The 23000-nt window shown below is 42.1% G+C and overlaps 1 protein-coding gene across 4 annotated transcripts in view; it reads right to left on the reverse strand.

The window, feature by feature from the left end:
• MAPRE2 (microtubule associated protein RP/EB family member 2) overlaps positions 1-23000 on the reverse strand; it is a 152881-nt gene that overhangs the window by 83018 nt on the left and 46863 nt on the right. The window contains exon 1 of one of the 4 annotated variants that reach the window (XM_078060432.1): positions 13210-13488. The exons of the other annotated variants lie outside the window; for them this stretch is intronic. Within the exon in view, the coding sequence (XP_077916558.1) occupies positions 13210-13328 (119 nt within the window). The 5' untranslated portion in view covers positions 13329-13488. Of the gene's footprint in view, positions 1-13209; positions 13489-23000 lie in introns of those variants that run through there. 4 annotated transcript variants of the gene reach the window in all.

Raw genomic sequence — 23000 nt, forward strand, 5'->3', positions numbered from 1 at the left:
GTTACAAAAGATTATTTTAAGATTAAGTGTCTCTTAGTTTGATGAGGCAAAGAAAACAAACTCAAAGTAGGTTAGTAAAAAAAAAAAAACCTTTTTTTAAAGGTAGATGTCAAAGTGCTATTTTAAAAAATACTTTTATATTAAATCAGCACTTTTCACATAGAAAAAGTAGAAAGAAATAAAATTAAAGACCTCTTTTATAAAGGAGTGTGTGGGGTAGGTGCATGAATTTTCTACACACTTATAAAAATGGGCATATATGTATGCACACATATATATACACAAGTACATACATGTAATAGGTTGCATAGTGACCCCCCACCCCCAGAATTCACGTCCCCTTGAAACCTTAGTATATGATCTTATTGGGAAACAGTCTTATTGAGAAACAGATGTAATTAGTTGCAAGTTATACTGGATTAGGGCCCTAAATCCAATGGCTAGTGTCCTTCTAAGAAGGCCCCGTGGAAACAGACACACACAGACACACAGGGAAGGAGGTCATGTGGTAACAGAGGCAGAGATTGGAGTAAGGTAGCTACAGGGAACACACAGGGCCACTAGACAGGAAGAGGCAAAGAATGATTCCCCTCCAGAGCCTTGAGAGGAGCATAGCCCTTCCAACACCTTCATTTAGGACTTCTAGTCTTCTCAACTTTGAGGGAATAAATTTCAAGCTGCCTAGTTTCTGGTAATAGTGTTTTAGCAGCCTTGGAAAACCAATACAATACATATATACTTTGGTACTAGTCAGCTTGTTTTTCTTAACATATTGTGAACTTTTTTTCTTTTTTTAAAGATTTTATTTACTTGAGAGACAGTGAGAGAGAGGGATGCGAGAAGCAGATTCCCTGCTGAGCAGGGAGCCCGACGTGGGGCTCGACCCCAGGACCCTGAGATCATGACCGGAGCCGAAGGCAGCCGCTTAACCAACTGAGCCACCCAGGCACCCCTGTGAACATTTTTCTATCTTCTTCATGTGTAATATTTGCATTATGTTTTATTGTGGAGGTAGGTGTACCACAATGTACCTGATTCCACAATTTTTATAGTAGTATGTTTAATTCCAAGAACTTCTGGTGTGGTCATTTCCTCTTTTTCAGTTAATTATTATTTCAAGACAACAGAACTGGGGGTCACTTAAATGCTAATAATGACCAAATCATTGTTGGCTCACATAAAAAGACATGGACATTTTTTCACGTTCTAGAACTCTTCAAGTGATTTTTGGCGGAGGTTCAGTTGTTTTTAGACTTCTTACAGCCAATTGGACATCATTGGTTCTGGGCTCCCATTTTAACAGGAAAGGAAACAAGAAATCGTCTTATATTAAAAAAAAAAGTCCTGTCCTTGGCCATCGTAAACTAAGGGAATCACAGGATGTCCTGTCTAATGGTATTTGGCTTCCTTTCAAGGAACAACCTCAATTAAAGCAAAAGAACACACTCAACTCACAAGTGATATCTGAGTGGCTGTGACCCCCAGTCCCAAAGAGAACACAGAAAATCATCATCTGTAACCTAGACTGCAAGACATTACTGCCATCGTGGAAGCAGCAACTCATCTGGAATTTGGCCTGACGGTTTTGCAATAAGATGAATAAATGACAGATGAAATAAGTTAAACTCACAAAATCTACTAGTAGACCTAGGGCATCTGTGAAATCATAAATGACCTTATATTTTAGAGTCTCTTTGGATTTTGAAACATACATGGTTAAGAAGTTTGGCTTTCGGCTGCCAAGATTCTGGAAGCTAAGCATCCCCACTCTCTCAAGAATCACAAGGTCCCTCAGTTGATCCTTTCAGGTAAACTGAAGACCTTACTAGGCATTAGCTTCCCAGTTTCTCAGTTCTACTTAAGGCAATTATTCCTTAGGGGTTTCCAGAAGTTAGGAGTCAAACTGGCAACACAAAACTGCCAAATTAGAATGAGAATGCATCGAGGAAGAGCTGGGGGATGTTTGCCTCTGAAATTCTCTCTCCCTGTCTCTCTCTCTCACACACACACACACACACACACACACACACACACACACACACGCTTTAACTACCCTGGGCAAAAATTTTTAAGTATTGTTCCTTGCTACCTTTAAAGAAGAAAACATTTCTACACACATTTTCCTCAAACATAGGAATGAAAAATTTGATCCAGCGTTAAGGGGACATGCAATACAAAGAAAAAAGTATCTATGTAATTATTGAGTTCTTCTCCACAGAATTAAAAAAGTGTCCCCTAGCTATCAAGATGCCAAAGAAAACCTAGCTCTTAAATTTAACTCATTCATATGCAACTTTTAAAGTGCATATAGTAGTTGTTTTTTCCCCTAAACTGGAAGAATGATCCTGTTATTTTACTTTTTAACAATCCATTTTAATAGAATCATTGAATATGTACTCACGGGGAGCTGAACCTAACTGCTAGAAAACGCACTGTAGACAAAGACCAGGTAGATCAATTCTTCTTTTTCTTGAAGGGTTTGTATGGAGGTTAAGAAGAACACAAGACCCATATCCATTAAAATCTAAGACAAGACTATATTACAGTATCCAGAATTTTTTTTATAGTCCTCTTAATAACAACAGGATAAAACATTTAATTTTAAAAAACAGGCAACTGATTGCAGACACTTCACTCAAGATACATAAAAGGCCAATAAGCACCTAATTTACTTAACATCATTCATCACCAGGAAAATATGAATTAAAATCTCAATGTGATACTTCTATACATCTGTAAGGATGGCCAAACTTTAGAACACTGACAATACCAAGTGTTGCCAAGAATGTGAAGCAACTTTCACACACAGCTCGCAGGACGTGAAATGGCACAACCACTCTGGACATTTTTAGTTTCTTAAGTATGACTCTAGGACTCCATCATTCCCCTTCCAGGTATTTACCCCAGAGAAATGAAAACATGTATTCCCACAAAGACTAGTATGTGAAAGTTCACAGAAGTTTTATTCATAATTGCTAAGAACTGGAAACAACCCAAATGTTCATCAACTGGTGAATGGTACACAAAATACGGTGTAGCCATACAATGGCTGACTACTTAGCAACAAAGAGTGACGAACTGCTGATAAACCCAGTCTGGATGAATCTCAAAATGATGCTGAGTAAAAGAAGTCAGACCCAGAAGAGTACCATGTGGATGGTTCCATTTGTACCCAATGTGACCTACTGTACGATGACCATGTATGTAAGCAATTACCACCATGCGTGACGAAGTAAAGCAGTGGTTGTCTAGGGCAACAAAGAGTACCGGGCCTCTTCTGGGAGTGATGGCTTCAAGGGCACATACATTGCCAAACCTCACTGCTTCATACACTCCAAATGGATGCAGTTGACTCTATGTAAGCTAATTCTTCATCAAGCTGATAAAGGGGGAAAGGCTATAGTATAATCTGTCTGAAGTTTTTCCAGATTCCATTTGGACTTTTAACTAACATCCGCTGCATGCCAGGTATTGTGCCCGGGACTGAGGCCACAAAGATCATAGAGGATTATAGACAAAGGGTGACAGAGTAGACTGGAACTCCAAATACTAGCTGGTGTGATAAAAGGCCTTTACTTTGCACCAATCACCACTTGGTATGCTTTATATTCCACCGTTCATTTAAATCCTCATTAAGAACTGTGAGGTTGGTGCTATTTTTTTTTTTTTTTTAAAGATTTTGAGAGAGAGAGAGTGTGCCCGCACACACAAGCAGGACCCTGATGAGATCATGACCTGAGCCAAAGGCAGACGGCAGACGCTTAACCGACTGAGCCACCCAGGCGCCCCAGGTTGGTGCTATTATTATTTCCATTTGCACAAAAGGAAAATGAGGCTTAAGAGGCTAAAAAATTTGCCCTAGATCAGATAGAAAGAAGGGGTGGAGTGGGCATGGAGAGTCTGTCTCTCGCCAGAACCAAGCTTTGGCCTGCTACACCTCCCTGCTTCTCCAAGCAGATCCCCCACTGGTCTTTTTTTTTTTTTTAAAGATTTTATTTATTTGACAGAGAGAGACACAGCGAAAGAAGGAACACAAGCAAGGGGAGTGGGAGAGGGAGAAGCAGGCTTCCCGCGGAGCAGGGAGCCCGATGCGGGGCTCGATCCCAGGACCCTGGGATCATGACCTGAGCCGAAGGCAGATGCTTAACGACTGAGCCACCCAGGCGCCCCTCCCCCACTGGTCTTAATGTGAAGCAGGAATGGAGGCGCTGGATGGTGCAGGCCACCTTCTCAGTCCCGTCCACATTCTGAACCAGAGCTGAGGTAGCAGGGACACCCTCGCCACACAGGCTGGAATAGGTTCGTGGTTCTCCATGCTGACACCTGTTTCAGTCAGTGTTACCATGATGCTACCTGCCTGTCAGAAATCCTACAGAGAGAAGATCTGGCTTCTCAAATACCAAACCTGCTTTTCAACTAACTGTGCATTTTGCTAGCCCCACTACTGGGGGTTTTGTAAAGACTTACAGGTCTCCATTCCCTCTGCCGTCAGCCCCCTGCCTGATGGCTCTCATCTCTTTCTCCTTCCCCTTGGAGAACTAGTGTTAGAGGGGCCGATTTACTTTGCTCCCAGACACGGGACAAGAGGGAGCAAGGAGGAACAACAGGGAGGTTGGCACACCCACCTGGGAAGCCCTCACCCTGCGCCTGCTTTGCACCCCTCCCCGCTGCACCCACCAAGCACCCCCTCTTCCGTATCCTCCTTTGCTAGCAAGACATTCAGCCCACAAGCTGCACAAGCTTTCTATTTCACGGTTATTGATGGTGAGCAGGTCCCTATAGCTGGGATAATGCATTCAGAGCTCCCCTTTTGTTTATTCTTAATTGGCCAGTCTCCATGGGGATTCACTCAGCCTTCACCCAGACTGGTGGGTGAGGGGGCTGGAGCAGGGAGGGACTTGAATGCAGATGGCTGTTTCCTGCCTGCGTGGCACTATGGCAGGGGTCACATGAAGGCCAGATATTGCTCAATAACTTCCAGAAGGTGGGAGGCTGGACTAAGAGCCGGGGAGGCCAGAGGACCACAGCAGAGGGGATACAAAAATGGCCCGGACCTTTAACTTCCAGCTTTAGGGCCCGCACAGCACCTGATGCGCAGGGCAGGTGCTCCAACGAGGAGAAGGAAACAAAAATTCAAAGAGGGTATCGAGAAGGAAATCGCACGGAGGATTATTTTGCAGGTAGTGCGATATTCACGGAGCATACTAACCAGGCTGGACACATCACAGACCAACACAGGTGGCGGTTCCAGTGCACCCAGGAGAAAATAAAACAAAACCCGGACTATGGCTTCCTGTGTGTGCAACCTCTTGGGGCAGATGCTGGAGGGGCACATTTCATTTGTGACCCGTGATGCTGTTTTACTCTAAGAGTGGTACCCGCAGTAGGGCAATCTTTAGCATCACCCACGTGACTTCAGTAAGTCCGTGGGTACATGAAGACGCTTCCCAACGTACCTGAACATGTAAGCCTCGTGGCTAAACTTAAAACTCATTTAACTTTTTAAATTCATGCTATTAAAGTGTTAAATAAACCACCACTGACGAGGCAATCCATTTACATAATGCCAGTTTAAAAAAAAAAAAAAAAAAGGTACACACGGACTTATCCATCTAGTTCCCACCATTATTAGTTTATATCCTTAGTTTCTCTGTGCACATCAAGTAAATGGGAATATACATTCTCATTTTCCTTTTTGTGTAATAGCGTACTGTACTATTTTTAACCTAGTGATGGTCAATGCAACTATCGTAAAAATCTGGGGATCATAAGAGATAATAAGCCTTTTACTCTTCTCAACGGCCTTCCTGTCAGGGCGACGGAACTTGACCATGCGGGCCACTCAGCAGTGCTCAGACGTGTGCCTCGTGGCTGCATGAAAACTTACATTCAGAGGACACACACGTTCAGTTTTCATGTACATGCTCCATTTCCGAAAGCTTCTGAAAATTACAGGACTAATAACTGCACCCCTGCTGACAATTAGGACAATGATCACAAAATTACTTTATCAGGGTCAGGTGTGGGTCTCCCCCTTCTCAGATGCCTCCCACCGAGTACTGTCCCCAATAACCCAGGGGCTTTTCCAGGAGGGGCTGTGCATTATTTATCTCTGCACTCTGGGGGCCCAGCAATGGGGCCTGGCATATAGAAGGGACTCAGTAAGGTTGCTGAAAGAATAGAAATCTTAAGCGACTGTGGGAATTTGGGCTTAAATCTCCATTATTGTGTAAAATCCAGAAGTGGGAATTTTTTTTTTTTTTAATATTTTATTTATTTATTTGAGAGACAGAGATAGCGAGAGCAGGAACACAAGCAGGGGGAGTGGGAGAGGGAGAAGCAGGCTTCGTGCAGAGTAGAGAGCCTGATGCGGGGCTCGATCCCAGGACGCTGGGATCATGCCCTGAGCTGAAGGCAGACGCTTAACAACTGAGCCACCCAGGCGCCCCCAGAAGTGGGAAATTTAAAAAGCAACAACTTGAAAACATGTTTTGGTATTTCAAAACAACAAAAAGGAAATAGATGTGGTAGGGGGTGGGGCCCACTTTAGTAGCTTCCCTTTCTCCTGATTTGTTGACCACCAAATGCAAACCCTGCAAGGAATCAAGGGAGTGGGGGCTCTTAAATAAAGGGATACCCGTATTTATAATCAAAGTAAAACTGTGACCCTGAGAAAACCTCTCTGACATGTTCATGCCTCTGGCAATTTTGACAAGTTACCTCTCAGTGTTTTTCCAGGATAGGCTGACACGAAATAAAAAATTAATGTCTTTAAAGCAAAGCAAAACAAAAACAAATAGTAGTTTTAAGAAAAAAAAAGGGGGGGGATCACAGAAATCTAAGGAAGAGCACTGGAAGAGAATTCCAGGCTTATGCAACAACAAACACTGGCCATAAACTCCAGGACCAATTCTCTACAACAGATCACAAATTTTATAGATTTCTATCAACGCACACTATGTATTTTTAACTCCTACTTCTCTCTCCCAAATCTCTTGCCCTTTTCCTTTTCTGTTCCAACTTATAGCCAAAATCTAATTCTTCTGACATACTTTCCCTCCTGAACCAAGTCAGGATATAACAAAGACTGAGCTCTAGCTGTCATTTTTTTTACTGGATAAACTTCACAAAGGACAGCATCACTAACAGGAACCATCAACTTCACTATCCTATGTATACATCACCACCTTCTGCTCTTTTAGAAACAAAAAAATCATGCCTGAAGAAGAAAGTTTGTCCTGGTTCGAGTGAGCAAAATTCTAATTAGCCAGGGGAGATCTGACACTGAAAACGTACAAGTATTTTTTTTTAGTAACCTACTAAGAAATTATTTCTTGGTGGCCTATAAAACTCTGTTTAACCTTTACCCCACTATTTATTCTCATTAAAATAAACTATCACCTTTGGGGTTGCTTTTTAACAAAAACATATTTAGGAGAAATTTCTTTGATTACGCTATAGGGTAAAAAGATGTGTAATTTGTTTTTGCCTATGTGAATTATAGGTTTCCAGTTTTAAAGAATTCTCTCAACAAAATATAAAGTCCAAGGGGCCCAAATACTGAGATAACCAATCAGAATTTTAAAATGAACTAAGAAACAAGGTTCAGGGCCCCTGGGTGGTTCAGTCAGTTAAGCGTCTGCCTTCAGCTCAGGTCATGATCCCGGGGTCCTGGGATCGAGCCCCACATCAGGCTCCCTGCTCAGCGGGGAGTCTGCTTCTCCCTCTGCTGCTGCTCTTTTTCTGTCAAATAAAAAAATAAAATCTTAAAAAAAGAAACAAGGTTCACAGGATACTGACAGGGATGTGTGCGGAGTGTTACAAGAAGGGCTACTGAATAGTGCGTAAGATACTAGAGGAGCAGGACACAGCCAATTTAGTATCACAGAGGCTGATAGCTGAATGACAGCCTAAAGTCAGGAAGAATGAAACTCTCCTAACTATATATATATATAATATATGTATTATATATATATATATATATATATTCTAACATATTTCATTATGAAAAAAGGTAGTTTTCAAAGGAGAGGAACAAGCCAATTTTTCCTCTGAAGTGAAATGGACAAAATTTCAAAGTAAACAAATCTACTCAATCCAGATTCAACTCTCAGTCTTCTCCAGAACCTGCCATCGAGGGGATCACCTTCTTGCTGCATAAAGAATTGGCACCACAGCCATATGGAGCGCTCCAGGAAGCTTCATCAGAGTTACGTCCGTACATTTTAGGCATTAAAGGACTCAGAAGGATCCTTCACAAGAATCATACACCCTGCTTCTGAGTTTGGAAGGACTGGAAGACTGTAAGCTCTACTCACTAGCCACCTCCTGAAGTTCTATAGCTAACTATGAAGTGGGCTGCTGCAAATAAATACAAAAGCCATCGGCTGACCTTCATCCCTATGGGGTGAAGCTGCATTGATTGCTTCCACTCAGGGAGAGAAGACTCAAGCCAGGAACATATGCCTAAATCTCTATGGTCAGGCTGGAGAATTCTCTCAAGGCAAATCAAGTATTCTCTAGTAATTCTGGCCCTCTAGGGCGGGGCACTGGAGGACTCTCATTTTCCTATCAATTCCCATTTTGAAACAGGAGATAAATTCCAGCATATGCTTCTGTTTTCATTATGCTGTTTTTCAATTAATGAGCTTTCAGTGGCCTTCAATTTTCAAGTTCTGACCACCCTGCTTGCCTTTCGATGTCCCTGCTTTATTTTCCACTGCTGCCCAACGTGCACCTTGCCAGGCCAGTGAAAATTCTGATTCTAAAGCCTATACTCTGTTCACCAAAATTTTTGGTCTTCCACATTATTTAGCTTCCTATAGCATACTGGCTTTGAGGGCATCTTTTTCTTCTTTGAGCCACTGTGGACTGAGGAAATGCAAACTGCTTTTGCTAGTAGACCAAGCCAAATACTCACAACAAGGTAAATCTGTTATAAAAGGAGTTGCTTATACATCTGACCTTGCTGGAACTCAAGGTCCTTATGGGGCATCTAGGACAGACCTTGGCTAGAGCATGCTTTCAAAAATTTGTCGAATTCTCTAAACCAAATGGAATATTTTAGATTAGCCCCAATATTTCCCCCTCCATTAATCTACGGGATTACTCACTGCAAGCTTCAAGGAGTCCCTATCAATACAGAAACGATAGGGCATATGGAAATCAGCCTCCTAAATTCAGAGGACCATCTCAAGCCACTGTTCTGCTAAGATAACCCACTGTAAAGACACAATCAGTGACAACCACTGCTGAGTAGGGGTGAGCATCTCAGCACATGTGCCCAGAAGACCAACCCTTTAACAGAAGTTCTGACAAATGACCCTGAGAAGAAGTTAAAAATTAGACACCTAATAAGCATCAGGTAATCCTTTGATTTTTACAAATACAAAGAAAAATATTAAGGACAAAAATCACTATTCCTGGAAACTTCCTATGACAGCAGCAAACCTAGATGATACTAATATGTACGTAACAGACAAGTGAAGCTAGACTCCCGCTGTCTGCAGCTGTTGAACTGGGGGGCAAGGATCTGAAATCTACATTCTGGTCAAAGTGAGCCACCTTACAACAGCCTCTGTTAAATGGAACATGCGTTCACAACTGTCTTTTATACACACACAATATTTCTTTTTGTTTTTCTTAAGAGTTCATTTTTCAAAACCGGTCAAGTTGGATGGGAGAGCCAATGTCTTAGGCTTAAGTTTTAGTTTTGCCTTTCTTTACAGTCCATTTCCTGGGGCCAAGTTGGTTAGGGGTTTTGTTTTGGGTTTTTGTTTGTTTGTTTGTTTGTTAGTATTCAGAAACATATGCTACTGTAGTTGCATGTTCAAACACCCATGCGGAAATAGTCTCCTGGACTTATACATTCATTCTTAAAAGACTGGAGTATGCAAACAAAGATGCAGTGGGCAGAGGGCCAGTTAATAAATCTCATTTCCTACTAGCATCTGCATGAAACACAGCTATAGGGAGTAGCCTCTTCAGAGACTGCCAGAGCCCGGCTCATTCGCTCTGTGAATTAAACACTATCACCTCAGATGGCCCACACCACATTTATTTTTTAAGCAGCTCTTAAAATATATGGAGTTCTAGTGCTCATAAATGCAATGAGGAAGCTGGGTCCAAGAAGGCAATCTCACAGTAGTGGACATGAACAGCAGAAACATCCACACGGCTCTACTGAGCCATTTTTGCACTGGCTCCTTTCGACTGAAATTACTACTGGAGGGATAATTTCCTAAAGGTAACTTGCTTTTCTAATCAAACTGTGCATGGGTTTCAATAACGGTGCATCACCCTCTCTGGTCCAGGCTATAAAAATGGGCTCAGTTTACACAAAGAGATACCTGGAGTTAAGATATCTGGGTCATGAACCATATTTGACCCTTATCTATAGACAATCTAGTGCAAATGTCATGACAAGAAGGCCCTTTGCTGGGAAGAGTGGCCACCTGACACACAACAGTGCTGTTCCCTAGGTGTCCTCTCCTCTCCTCACCTGAGCTACCTCTTGGCCTGGAGCTCCTGGAAGAGTCCGCTTTCAGTAATAACCGCATTCTTCTTGTATCTATGTAGATCTTTTAAGAAAGTCTTTGTTTTAAATGTTTGAAGTTAACCTCACAGTGACTTTGTAAGACTGCAATGAGATAATCTTACTTGTCATGAGCAACTGTAGAAAATAAGGTCAAAGGTAAAGGACCTGCTGGAAGCGGACCTGCAAGTCAGCAAAGGAATCAGGAAGAGAGTTCCCTCTGATCATCCCAGGGCTCTGGGCTGACCCAGATGCTCCACGGGATTCAAACTGAACTCTTCAGCACATGTCATTTTTGAGGGTTATAATGGACCCACCACCAAAGCAAAATTTATTTGGTTAAATCTCTCTATTTGGGCTTTCACAGTACCTTCCAAGTTTCCTCAGCAATTAAATGGCAATATTATTCCAGCCTGGAACACTTCCTGGATAGAAACACGTCTCACATTTTTCCTTCCCCTAATGCCCCTCCAAAAAAATAAGTGGTAGTTACACCACGCTGGCCATCCACTTTGAAAGCAAAGCAGACCAAAGAAAACCTAAGGTGCGTCTGTCTCAGCATACACCCTTTGTATAATATAATACCAATACAACTTTGGAGGATTCCTTCTTCATTTAACCTATGACACCTCTCACTATGGTGTCCAGTAATCCTATTACGTAAAATACAAATGCAATAATGCTCTTACTGACTTAAGAATTTCTCCAGTCCTTTTATTTAAATTCAGTTTTTTTCCTTTCGTATAATTTCAGGGCCTCAGAAAACAAACTGGAAATAATTTAGGAAATGAAAATAGATTGAACTGAAAAGGTAACTAAGCTTTTACTTTAAAGCAATATTTTATCACCAAAAGGTAGCATTTAACCTTACCAACCAAGTCATTTTCCACTGCCATTTCACGTTTGTTCATATGACTAATAAAACCCAACTAGGCAACTTCCTTTGGCCTATGTGGTAAAATTCGAACCCCGTCTTAAAAGCAACTGCTACTTACGTGGCAGAGATTAAATCACTGAAGAGACAAGGTCTTCAAATTTATTACCTATACGAACAGTGTAAATAAGTGAGGTTTAAAAAAAATTCCGGGGTTTTGGTTTTTGTTTTTAAATTCTATTTCAGGCTTTGGAATGTTCACAGAGAAAGGTGGATGAGTAAGGGATAGAAGGGACCTAGTGTTCCAATCACAAGGATCTCCAAAAGAAGAGTCCCAGACGTTGTGCACCAATTTTGGTTTATATTAAGAGAATAACAAGCGCTTGGACTCTGTAAGGATGCCATGTCAACGTATTAGTTGGAATCATAAGGCATGAGATTTTGGTGACCTCATGGGCACAGCCAAAATTAACTCCAAGTATTTATATAACTGCCAGAGACGACAGGGCAAAGGTTGCTTATAAATTTTTCTTTTTGAGTCAGCAAATAGGGTTTCTTTGGTCGAAGAGAGAGGAAGTGGGGTACTTTGGGTCCTGTTTTACAAATATATCATATTTACACACACTGAATATTCTACCCACAATACCAGCTGAACGTTTAGATGAAGACATTAAAAAAAAAAAAGAGTTATTTCCTGTTGCTCACTAGCTGAGAGGATGCGCTTTAGAGGTATGTGTGCTCTGCCTGGAAGCAAAAGCATTGTTAGTGGTTATCAAGGTAACATTTAAAAATAACTACCCCAGTACAAAAGAACTTCAGAGGAAATATGAGGGAAGCTATCAGTCTCCCTTCAAGTCTGGCCTTGAGCTGCATTAGAATCTAGCTGCATTCTCCATTACATTGTTATCCTTATCAAACAATGCAAACAATTTTAATGAGCTTATCTACTAGAACATATTGCCAGATATGCTAATGTAAAAATGATGCCAACCATACAGACCGACTCATTAATCAAAAAGCTCACAATACAATGACCAAGATCAGTCCCATCCTCAAATCAGACCTCGGCAAAATAGCAGGAATTACCTTCCTACTGTTTAAAGAAGGGCGGGCTCCCCCACCCATGCGGAGGCTATAAACTGCTAAGAAAATGCATAACGGCACCGGGTTTTCCTCAGGGCCACTGCAGTCCAGTCTCTTTCTAATAAACCATGGGTTCTATGGAGAAAATTTTGGTGAATGTCTGACACTGTGACCTCTGCTGTCAATCCTTGCACCAATCAGCGAGCAGAATTCTTACAAAGCTCCATCAATCTGGCGGTTTAACATCACAGACTGCAGCTTAATCTAGAGGATTCCATCTTTCCTGCACACACACCAGGGCGAGCGCAAACATTTTTCTCGCCATCCTCCTGTTCCCTGCCTTTAGGCACAGCCTATCCAATGGGTCCTTTAAAATCTAAAGGAAAGGAGGAAAGGAAGTGCTACTGCCTGTCTCCCTTTGGAGAGGGGAAAAAATTGCTTGCATTTTTATCAGTGTGGAAGGAAGGAGATGGAAGGAGACCCCTCGCAGGCAGCAAACCTATTCACAAAATGCTCTCCATCTGCATTCGTGAAGCCTCAATGCATAGCCAACATGACACATGGAAAGAGACAGCAAATGATCACAAGCGCCCTGGCGAACGCACGTCTGCAGCCGGGTCCGGGCGCAGTGTCCGCTCCATTATATAACGGGCCGGATTTCCGCGCGCCCCCGCCGAGCTCCCCCGCCCGGCGCCGCTCCCGGTGCCAGCCCCATTACCTGTAGGAACGCTCCCCGCGCACTGTGTGCTTCCGGAAAGGAATGATGGTCCCGTTATCCTGGATGATGTCGTTGTTGTTCTCGCCATTTGGGGACAGGGTTTGGGTCGGACCAGGCATTGGCGCACTCCCGAGGAAGGGAACAAACCGCGGCGGGCTGGCTGGTGAGGAAGGTGGCTGCGTCTCGTCTTCCCGCTCGCCTGCTCCTCGCGCAGACCGTGCCTGCCTGCCTCCTGCTCGCTGGCTCCCTTCTCCCCGCTCGGCTCCCGCCCCGCCCTCCTGCGTCCCGCCCTCCCGGCTGCTGACGTCAAAGCGCCGGCAGCAGCACCGGGTCACGTGGCCGGGCCCGTCACCATAGCAACGCGCTAACTCATCACCTCTCCTCAATTCGCACAGGGCCGAGGCGTGACCACGCGAGCAGCTCCAGGCAGGCACCGGGGCAGGCCTACATCTGGCATGTAAAACCCCAGGCCACCCCCAGCCCCCCTCACAGACTCGCCTCGTCTGAAAACCAGCTCTTCCTCTAACCATTTCCTTTCCGACCCGCGCTCCGACTGCAGCTGTGTACACAAAAGAACGATTCAGGCTGAGGGGTGTGGGAGACCCTTTAACTCCTTCAACACCAAGTTCTTAGAGCATTCAAATTAAACTCGGTCTGGTCGCAAAAAAATATACAAAGATCTGGTGGCCTGCTCCAGAAAATGTACCAGACTAAGGGGATTCAGACACCCAACCTCCTCCCCGAAAGTAGCCCCAAACCTGAAAACCTAAGAGGAAGCTATATTTCCTTCTAATCAATGCAGCCTTTACCTTAATAATGTGAAGATTAAAGATTGCAAATGAAGAGATTTTTCTGCAGAAAAGAATCCTCAAAGGGTTTTTTTATTAAAAAAAAAAAATAGCCACCATTTTAGAACATGATGGTTACCCAAGGCTCCCCAATTCAAATTCTTAAACTGCCTCTTGATACAGATAATTAACTCGTCATTTATTTTATTTTCATTTGAATTAAACGAGTCAACACTCAATTTAGTATTTGGAAGCTCTCAACATTCTAGCTGTTCTATATCATTGCAGTGTAGTTTTCAAATACACTGGCCATGAGACAGGTACGATTAGCATCATCCCTGTTTTAAAATGAGTAAACTGGTGAGATTAAGTAACTTGCTCAAGGTCACAGAGCTAGGAAGTGGTGAACTGGAACATCAAAATGACACGTTTTCAATGTGATTGGACAGTACTGATCTATATTTAATGTGAGCTCATAAATATAGATCAAAAATCAAGTACTTTATGTACACTCTCAACATGACCACTGTGAAAAGAGCTGTGAACAGAATTGCTAGTACTAGGCAAAGTCGATGGATTAGATTATAAACTCTCAACAGACCCCAGATGCATCCATTACTTTCCTCCAGAGAGAAGAGAGTTTAAAGCATTCTCTGCTTATCAAAAGTGGTCTCCGACCTCTTGTGGGGTGAGAAAGGAAGAACTGGGGTATAAAGGACAGCATTCATATATGTAGCAGAAAGTACAAGGCTCATCCCTTCACATCACTGTGTGGTTTATCAGCTTTATCATTTTGTGGTATAGATATTAAAAACAAACAAACAAAAGCAACCCTGTCATTCCTGACAATTCTCCAGCCTATCTCCCTGGTAATAAGTTATTTCTGGCATCAAGCTTCTAGAATTAGAATCAAATAGTTCACAGCCCAGATGGTAATGATAATCTCAAACAAGGGGGCCTTTTTTCCCATTTTATATTCTTTTTTTAGGCATCTTAATAATTTTATTTTTCTGCCTTTCCAGTGGACTTACAGTGGACAAGTTGATTTTTTTATCCATATCTCAGCTTACATGAGATTTTTTTTCCCCCTCATACAGTAAGGATCTACTTCGGACCTAAGACTTGCAAGACACACAGATAAATATAAGTAAAAGATACACTGCACACTGAACTAAAGAGGCTTGAGATGTAGTCATCACTATGAAGATCTACAGTTCCTCTTACTATTTCTGTTACTGGCCCCCATGGTTGTCAATTTCCTTACTAATTTGTTTCCTTTCACAAAAGCTTCCCCTTTCTTTGGGGATAGTCTGAAGGTAAAAAGCGCAGTCTACAAATCAAGTATTTGTTTTCAAAGTACATCCTCTCATTTTGGGTTCTTTAGTACCACTTACTTCTCCATGATCTCATATTTAAGTAATATATATGACATAACCGGTGTTATCATGGGGACTAAATTTGTGAAAATTTGAATGTATAGCTCATTGGCTATATCAGCTTATTTTGTGGAGATAATACTCCCACTGTTTCTACACTGCTCATGAAGGAGAGGACTATGGCCAACAATTTGGGTTGAGGGGAGGGGTGGTGAGTCAGGTGAAAGAGGTATCTAAGAGTCCCTGTAAATCTTCCTCTAAGACTGCTGTGAGTCATGTTACTATCAAGGGACCCAGAGAGCTCCAGAGACCGGTGATTACCCTCTGAGACACTGGGGTAACCGGGGTAATAATTTGAAAATGCTAAACAGATGTGTTTTCATTCCTTTCCCCATAAATCAAGTAGGCTGGCAACCATTCTCCTGTTTAGCCCTAGGGAAAAGGAGAGGGCAAATTTCACTTTGGGAAGGAGGATGTAGGACACAGGGAAAGTGCAGAAAAGGCAGGAAGGTGGAGGAAAGAGTACTCCTTCCAAATCCGATTGAGTATAGGAAGGAGATGAAAGGTGGAAAAAGCAGGTCCCCAAAGAGAGATATTAGAGAGGTTTGGCTTTGGTCTCAGCCTTAGGGCCTTACTTTGACCCTTTCCCATTTGAGACTCTGAGAAATAACCACCTCAAGGAGTATCTCCCCACCACCTCCCTCCCCAGTTGGGCAAGGTAAGCCCCAGCACAATAAAGACTAAAATCAGTGGCTTGGTATGGCTAGGCAGAAGGGTTAGGGAGAGGGAAGGATGTCTAAAAAATTGAACAATCACCCAAGAACTGGAGCTATTCAAAGACAGTTGAAATTGCAAGAGGCTATAATTCTAAGAATTGGCAAGTTTAAAACCATTTGTTTCCCCACCTCTCAGCAGGGTGAGGACAGTCACATAGATCAATTATAGAAAAAATAACTATGCTAAAGCAGCTACGAACATGATTCTGGATTAAGGTTTTGTCTTATGTACATAGGTGTTTCTAAAATAAATTACATGCAGACCATACATCTCCAACTGCCCTGTGGAGAAATGGCTCCTCTCATCAAGCATCATGATTAAAATTGGGGCTCTGGAGCCAGGCAGACCGGGGTCCCCTGCTTGGTTTCACTACATGCCGGCTGTGTGAGCTTAGCAAGTTGCTTTGCATCTTCAAGATTTGGTTTCTTCATTTTCCTCACCTAGAAAGTAGGTGTAATGGTACTGGTTTCATACGGTTGCTGTGGAGATTAATTTACAGAATATATTGAAGGCAGTTAACATAGTGTCTGGCATATGACAAATGCTCTGTAGTAGTAAATGTTATTTTAAAACAACATGTAAGGCATACTCTTGTGTATTAGGAGCTGGTACGATAAGAAGAGAAGTCCCAGGCTCGGTCCTCGAAGAACTCATAGGGTTGTAGTGAGCAAGATAAAAATACCAGCAATTATGATACAACGTAATGCTGTAATAATAGCACCATATAGGGTGATATAGGCCTATAGAAGATGAGCACCTAATTCAGAAAGGAAATTAGGAAGTGCGTCTGAAAAGTTCCCCCGAGGAAATATCACCTAAGCCTAATGAGTAATAATTATAACCTTTTTTGTTCACTTCCTGTGTGCAAGATAGAATATAAGATCCTTTAGGGTAGGAGCTCCAACTGTTTTGTTCACTGCTATCTCCGCAGCTCCTAGAATGGAGCCCGGCAGCCAGTAGGCACTAAATGAATACATAATTCATTCAGTTCTTCAATAAATACCTAATTTGATTCTCACAAAAACCCTAATGACAAAATTGAGGCAAAAAGAAGAAAAGCAACTTGTCCAGTATTGGACATCAGGTTTTCTTGGCCCCAAAGTTCTGATGCTCATCCATTAGGCTGTGCGGCATTTAAAATAGAAATGGTAGTGTAGGGGGAAGATAAAGGATTTCTCAAGCAGATATACTTACGTACAGAGATAGGAAAGGATGTGAGGTCTCTGGGAAACAGCAATTTGTTTAGTATGGACCAAGAGCAGGTTACACAGGAGATAGGGCAAGGACCAGGTACAGAACAGTGCCACGGCCCCGCTAAGGAGCTTGACCTTAATTCTGAAGGTGTTTCAGAACCATGAAGTGTGGGGCGCCTGGGTGGCTCAGTGCTTAAACGTCTGCCTTCGGCTCAGGTCATGATCCCAGGGTCCTGAGATCGAGCCCCACATCAGGCTCCCTGCTCCGCGGGAAGCCTGCTTCTCCCGCTCCCACTCCCCCTGCTTGTGTTCTCTCACTGTCAAAAAAATAAATATTAAAAAAAAAAAGAACCATGAAGTGCTTTAGGGAGAGAAATTAATGGTGAAATTTGCACATCACAAAGGTCTGATGCCAGTAGGGTGAAGAATGTATCAGAGAAGACTAAAATGAGTCAGTGATGAAGGCCTAAATTCAAACAGTGGCCAAGGGGCTGTAGAAGAAAGCAGATCTAAGCTCTTCAGAGTATCTCTAATGGTTAGAATTTTTTGACTAACTGGATGTGGGCACCATCACTGATGGAGGTTATGGGTGGGTAGTGAAGGAGAAAGACATTTCAGATGAATCCCAAGTTTACGGCTTGGGTGACCAAGTGGATAATGGTATCATTTATCAAGCTAGGAAATACAGATTGAATTGCCCTTCTGGAAGAAAGGTTCTCAATGTGTTTGGACATACAGAAGTACTTCTAGGACATCTGAGTGGTGAGAATGAGCAGTTACTGGGCTTCACATAGCAGGTGTTCATTAAATATTTGTTGACTAAGGGAATATACGGGTCCTTGAGTTTATTTGGTATTTTTGACTTGGAGATACATTGGATTTGGAGGAAATTATCTCATAGGTGATAATTGAAGCAGTGGATGTTGGTTTCCTCAGAGAGAAAGAGAAGGCTTGGCATGGAACTCTTTAGAAGCCCAGGGATACAAGATAAGCCTGCAAAGGAAGACTGAGGAGGATTTTTGCCTGGTGGGGCAAATCAAAGAGGGAATGGTTTTGCTCTGCCCAAGAGAGAAACAAATTTTAGAGAGAGGTCTCTCAGGCCAAACGTCATAAAGTTTGAATCCTATAAGGGCAGAGGAGGGTTTCCTGGATTTGGTGAGGTGTTCTCAAAGATATTTTTTAAGAGGTTGTCTTAAGTCTGAAGAAAATAAATATTCAAGTAGGGAGAACTGGAATTCTCTGCAAAATCACTCATATTCTGACTAATCCAAGATCTTCAAAGGAGGAGGAGATATTGAACCAAGGTTCATACATACTATTGGAAACTAACTAGAATCAATGAGTATTTGCACTAAAAAAAAAGTTCCCAGCAATATCCCTTCAGTATGTTCATTAATGAGTACCTTTTAGGCACCAGATGAATGGACCCTTCTTCTGAGCTCCCATTCTAGTGGGGCCATGACCCCCCCCCCCCCATTGCTAAAACAAATATTTAAAATGCACGCTTACAGAGCAGGATCACTAAGGCAGACCCGGAGGACACAGAGCCATGAGAACAAACAAAAAAGGGAAACCATCAGATGTCTCAAAACACAGGTCACTCAAGGCAGATGGAACTGGGCACCAACACAGATTTTAATTTTCAGAGTTCCTAGGCTATAGCACAATCACGTTTCTCTGGAGACTTCAGCCAGTGAGCACCGCCAAAGTCACTGTCTCTCGGTGGCTCCGACATGCGAACAGGGATTTTGCATCTTGGATTTGAGAAATCCAAGAGACGATAGCAGAGAAGATATGAAATCATTAGCCAGGAATGGATGTTCATCTTGATTCCATCCCAGAAGCCCCTACTCCTCACAAATGCCTTTCCAGGTGAAAACGTGTTCACTGAAGTTGATAATAGCTGCTGTCAAAGGCATTCACAGCTGTCACAGCACTTTAGATGGGGGCTTCCTTAGATTGTTATCACCTCCGATTGCAGACAGGATTCCACTTAGCAGTCACATCGCTGCCCTGGGACAAGTAATTTCTCCCATGTGTATGTTCCAGGACATTTTCCAGTAGAGAATGGCAGGGACAGGTTATCAATCAAGGGCTTAAAATATGTTCCACATCCAAAATGATAGCAATGGAATAAATATACAATTAACCAGCCAGTGGTGCTGGCCCTGACATTGCATGGGTGGCATAGAAATGTATTTGGGCTTGGTTCTGGTCTTGTTCACTGCTTTTAACCCCAAGGCTAGCATATTTTATTAGTTCTTTCTTTAGATCTGATGAGAATTTTAGGGTATGTAGATGCCTCCTGGTTTTTAGTAATAGCATTTTACTTAAAATTGGTGGATTTCCCCCCACATGAAGCCCCCTTCAAGGACAACCTAAAAGGTGTGCTCATCCATGACTGACTTTTGAGACTGTAGATTACTTATCAGCCATATTTTTATAGCTATGCTGATATGTTCATGCAGAATTTTGCAAATGTCCTCCCTATCTGCTAGTAAAATAGCAAGGTTTCTGTAATGTCAAGACACAGAACAGGCCACTGCCTAAGATGTCTCTGTGTGCTGGAGTTTTCTAATTTGCTTTTCCTTGGATTTTTCTCAAGCTTGGACTTAATTTTGTGGAATAATTCATAGAACATGATGGGAATGTAATTTAAAAACACTCAGAGCATTATGATTTCTGTAATCATTCAATCAAACCTGTGCAATGTGAGGTTTCAGTCTATTAAATAAAAATGTGCTTTTGAATTATACCAGCTGGTTGAATTTAAGAGCCTTAAATATGTTTTCCATAAAAACACAATGTTATAAATGTTAATTGGAGAATGTATTAAGTATCACAGAAATATAGAAAATAGAGTAACCATGCCTGGGGAAACAGGAAAAGCTTCACCAAGGTAGTGATATTTGTATCAGTGCTCAATCATTCAATAAATAGAGCACCTACTATGTGCCAGAAACAATTCTAAGCACTGGAAATACAGAAATTGACAAAACAGACAAGATTCCCTGCCCTCATGGAACTTACACTTGAGTGAATGTGTATGTCATGGGATAGAGGAGTAGTAAGAGAGGAGTTCAGAGAGGTAACAGAGGGACCAGAATGTACAGGGCTCTGAATGGCCATTGTAAAGAGTTTGACTTAAAACCAAAGTTAGAAACCATTTATTTGTAGAAGTGTTAGCAGCATCTGCTGACAGAGATGTGGAATTTTAACAATGACAACAATAGCAATAGCAACACCTAACATTTATTCAATCCTTTTTAATGGGCCAAGTGCTATGCTTTAATTGTGCAGGTATTTTAGTCCTCAGAAACTTATAAGGAGCGATTTTAAATCTCCCTTGTCAGAGGAGGTAACTAGTTAAAAATAACTTAGCCTGATCACCAGCCAGGAAGTGGCAAAGCCGGGCAGGAACATACCTGCCAGGTGTCAGTCGTCATTCTTATTCACTAACAACAACCTGCCTTCTAAAACCTGGGTGTAAGAATGCAGAATCTAAGGTTAGGGAATAGCAGGGATGAGACATCAAACATCAGAAGGACGTGGAGGCAAGAGACTGCTGCCCTGAAGGCAATTAACTCGGTCTAGAGGGTAGGGAGGTAAAGCGGTACAGAAGAGCACCATCCATGGGACTAAGGGATTGGAAGAAGTAGAAGGATAGGAATTGAAAGTTATGGGTCAGGAAAAGACTGGGGGGGAGGGGTAGGGAGGAAGAGATACCAGGTTAGTAGTATATATGATTAATAGAGAAAAATAATTTTCTTACCCTTATTGATAGTAATTAACTTTTTTTCCTGAACAAACCTCAACTATCAATGCCCATTTCTTTGATGTCTTCTGGAGGGGAAAGAAGACTACAGGCATTTTTTTTTTTTTTTTTGGGTACTTGTTTCCAAAGTTAAATCTGCTTTCATTTTCACTATGCCAAGATTGTTGTAATTCAACCATCCAGCTACAGACATGCCTGTTTGAGTGCTCTTACGGAAATGTGTCTGAGCCCAAGTTCATGAAATTCCTTAATTTCCTTCCCCTATTTTATTTCCATGTTTAAACTGAGCACATCTTGTTGAACTGACTGGGTAGGACAAAAGGCATCTTGGGCTCAACTGGGTGGCAAGAGAAACGAAGAGACTGTGGGTACCATTAACAAATAATCTTCCAGAAGGCTCAGAAGCTCTCAAGAGAGGATTTCCTTAGGGCTCCCCAAAGTCAACTAACCCATTTGGTTTTATTTCTGACTTTGATATTAAAAAGTTCAAACTGAGTCAAGGGACTAACTAATATAAATGTGAAGCCAGGAGCCAGGGTACACGGGTGGTGAAGAATAGTAGTTCCAACAGATATCAGTGGCCTTCAGAGTTTCAGAGGCGCCCAGAACTCAGGCTACCAATGGCAACCAGGGACACTGGGAGGGTGGGTCTTCCGGAGCCTGGGGCTTCTCTGTCAAGTCTGGTGTACACGGCAGAACTGTGGCTCACTGATGTCTCCTCTACAGTGGAGAACATGAGGCCAGCAGCTGCGAAGCAGTGTGAGTAATGGAAGAGAAATTCCCTAATTTCTGACCTCATCCAAATAAAATTTTTAAGAAGAAAATTAAAGAAGCTAGTTCATTAAAAAAAAAATGCAACTGGAAATCACAGAGACTAAGTTTCTATCAGAAATGGTTTAATTAGAGCCTATACTTTGTTTATTCAAGGGCTTATAAGGCCAAGTACCTTCATGTCAATTCACATTTACTGAACATCTACAGAACATGAAGGGTCCAACTACAGAGTATAGCACATGAAGACAAAAGACCTTCAACTAGCTTCCATTTAATTTCTCTATGAAGTTATCAGATTCTTAGGAAATACAAAAGGATCTTAGTCTTAACAACATATGGAAAGCCACAATGAGTTAATAGTCAGCTGACAGAACTACAGTCAATTCTTGGGACTAGCTCTCCTACACCGCCTGCCTCTCATACCCTCCCCCAAACCCCTAAGTCCAGTCTTCGGTTGGGGGGGGGATCCTATCAGCCTTCAAGGATGCAATGGGATCATTATAAACAAGAAGCAATGGCATGTCTAGTGAGTTTTTATTAGTCTTGTCTTTCCATCCTTCTGGGAACTATTCCTTCAAACCTTATGATTCTAGTAGAGTTTGACAATTATAATATTCCATCTTCTTGGCCCTAAATATTGGTTGAGTTAGGCCTATGATCAAGCTATTTAGGATATTTCCCTAGCATTTAAAAAACATTAAAGCTGTAGTGTGTGTGTGTGTGTGTGTGTGTGTGTGTCTGTGTGCTGGGGGCGGGTGGGGGGAGAGATAATACCCTCCTTACTGAAGATATCACTTTAGAATTGAGAAAATACAGTATCAATTGTGGGGCAGAAATAAAAGGCATCCAAATCAGAAAGAAGTAAAACTGTCACTATTTGCAGATGACATGTTACACAGAAAACCCCTGAAGACTCCATGAAAAACCTTAGAACTAATACATGAATTCAGTAAAGTTGCAGGGTAAAAAATTAATATACAGAGCTGGTTGCATTTCTATACACTGATCAACTATAAGAAAGAGAAATTAACAATCTCATTTAAATGGCATCACAAAGAATAAAATACCTAGGAGTAAATTTAACCAAGGAGGTGAAAGACTATACACT

This window comes from Halichoerus grypus, chromosome 13 (assembly GCF_964656455.1).
Source record: "Halichoerus grypus chromosome 13, mHalGry1.hap1.1, whole genome shotgun sequence".
NCBI lineage: Eukaryota > Metazoa > Chordata > Mammalia > Carnivora > Phocidae > Halichoerus > Halichoerus grypus.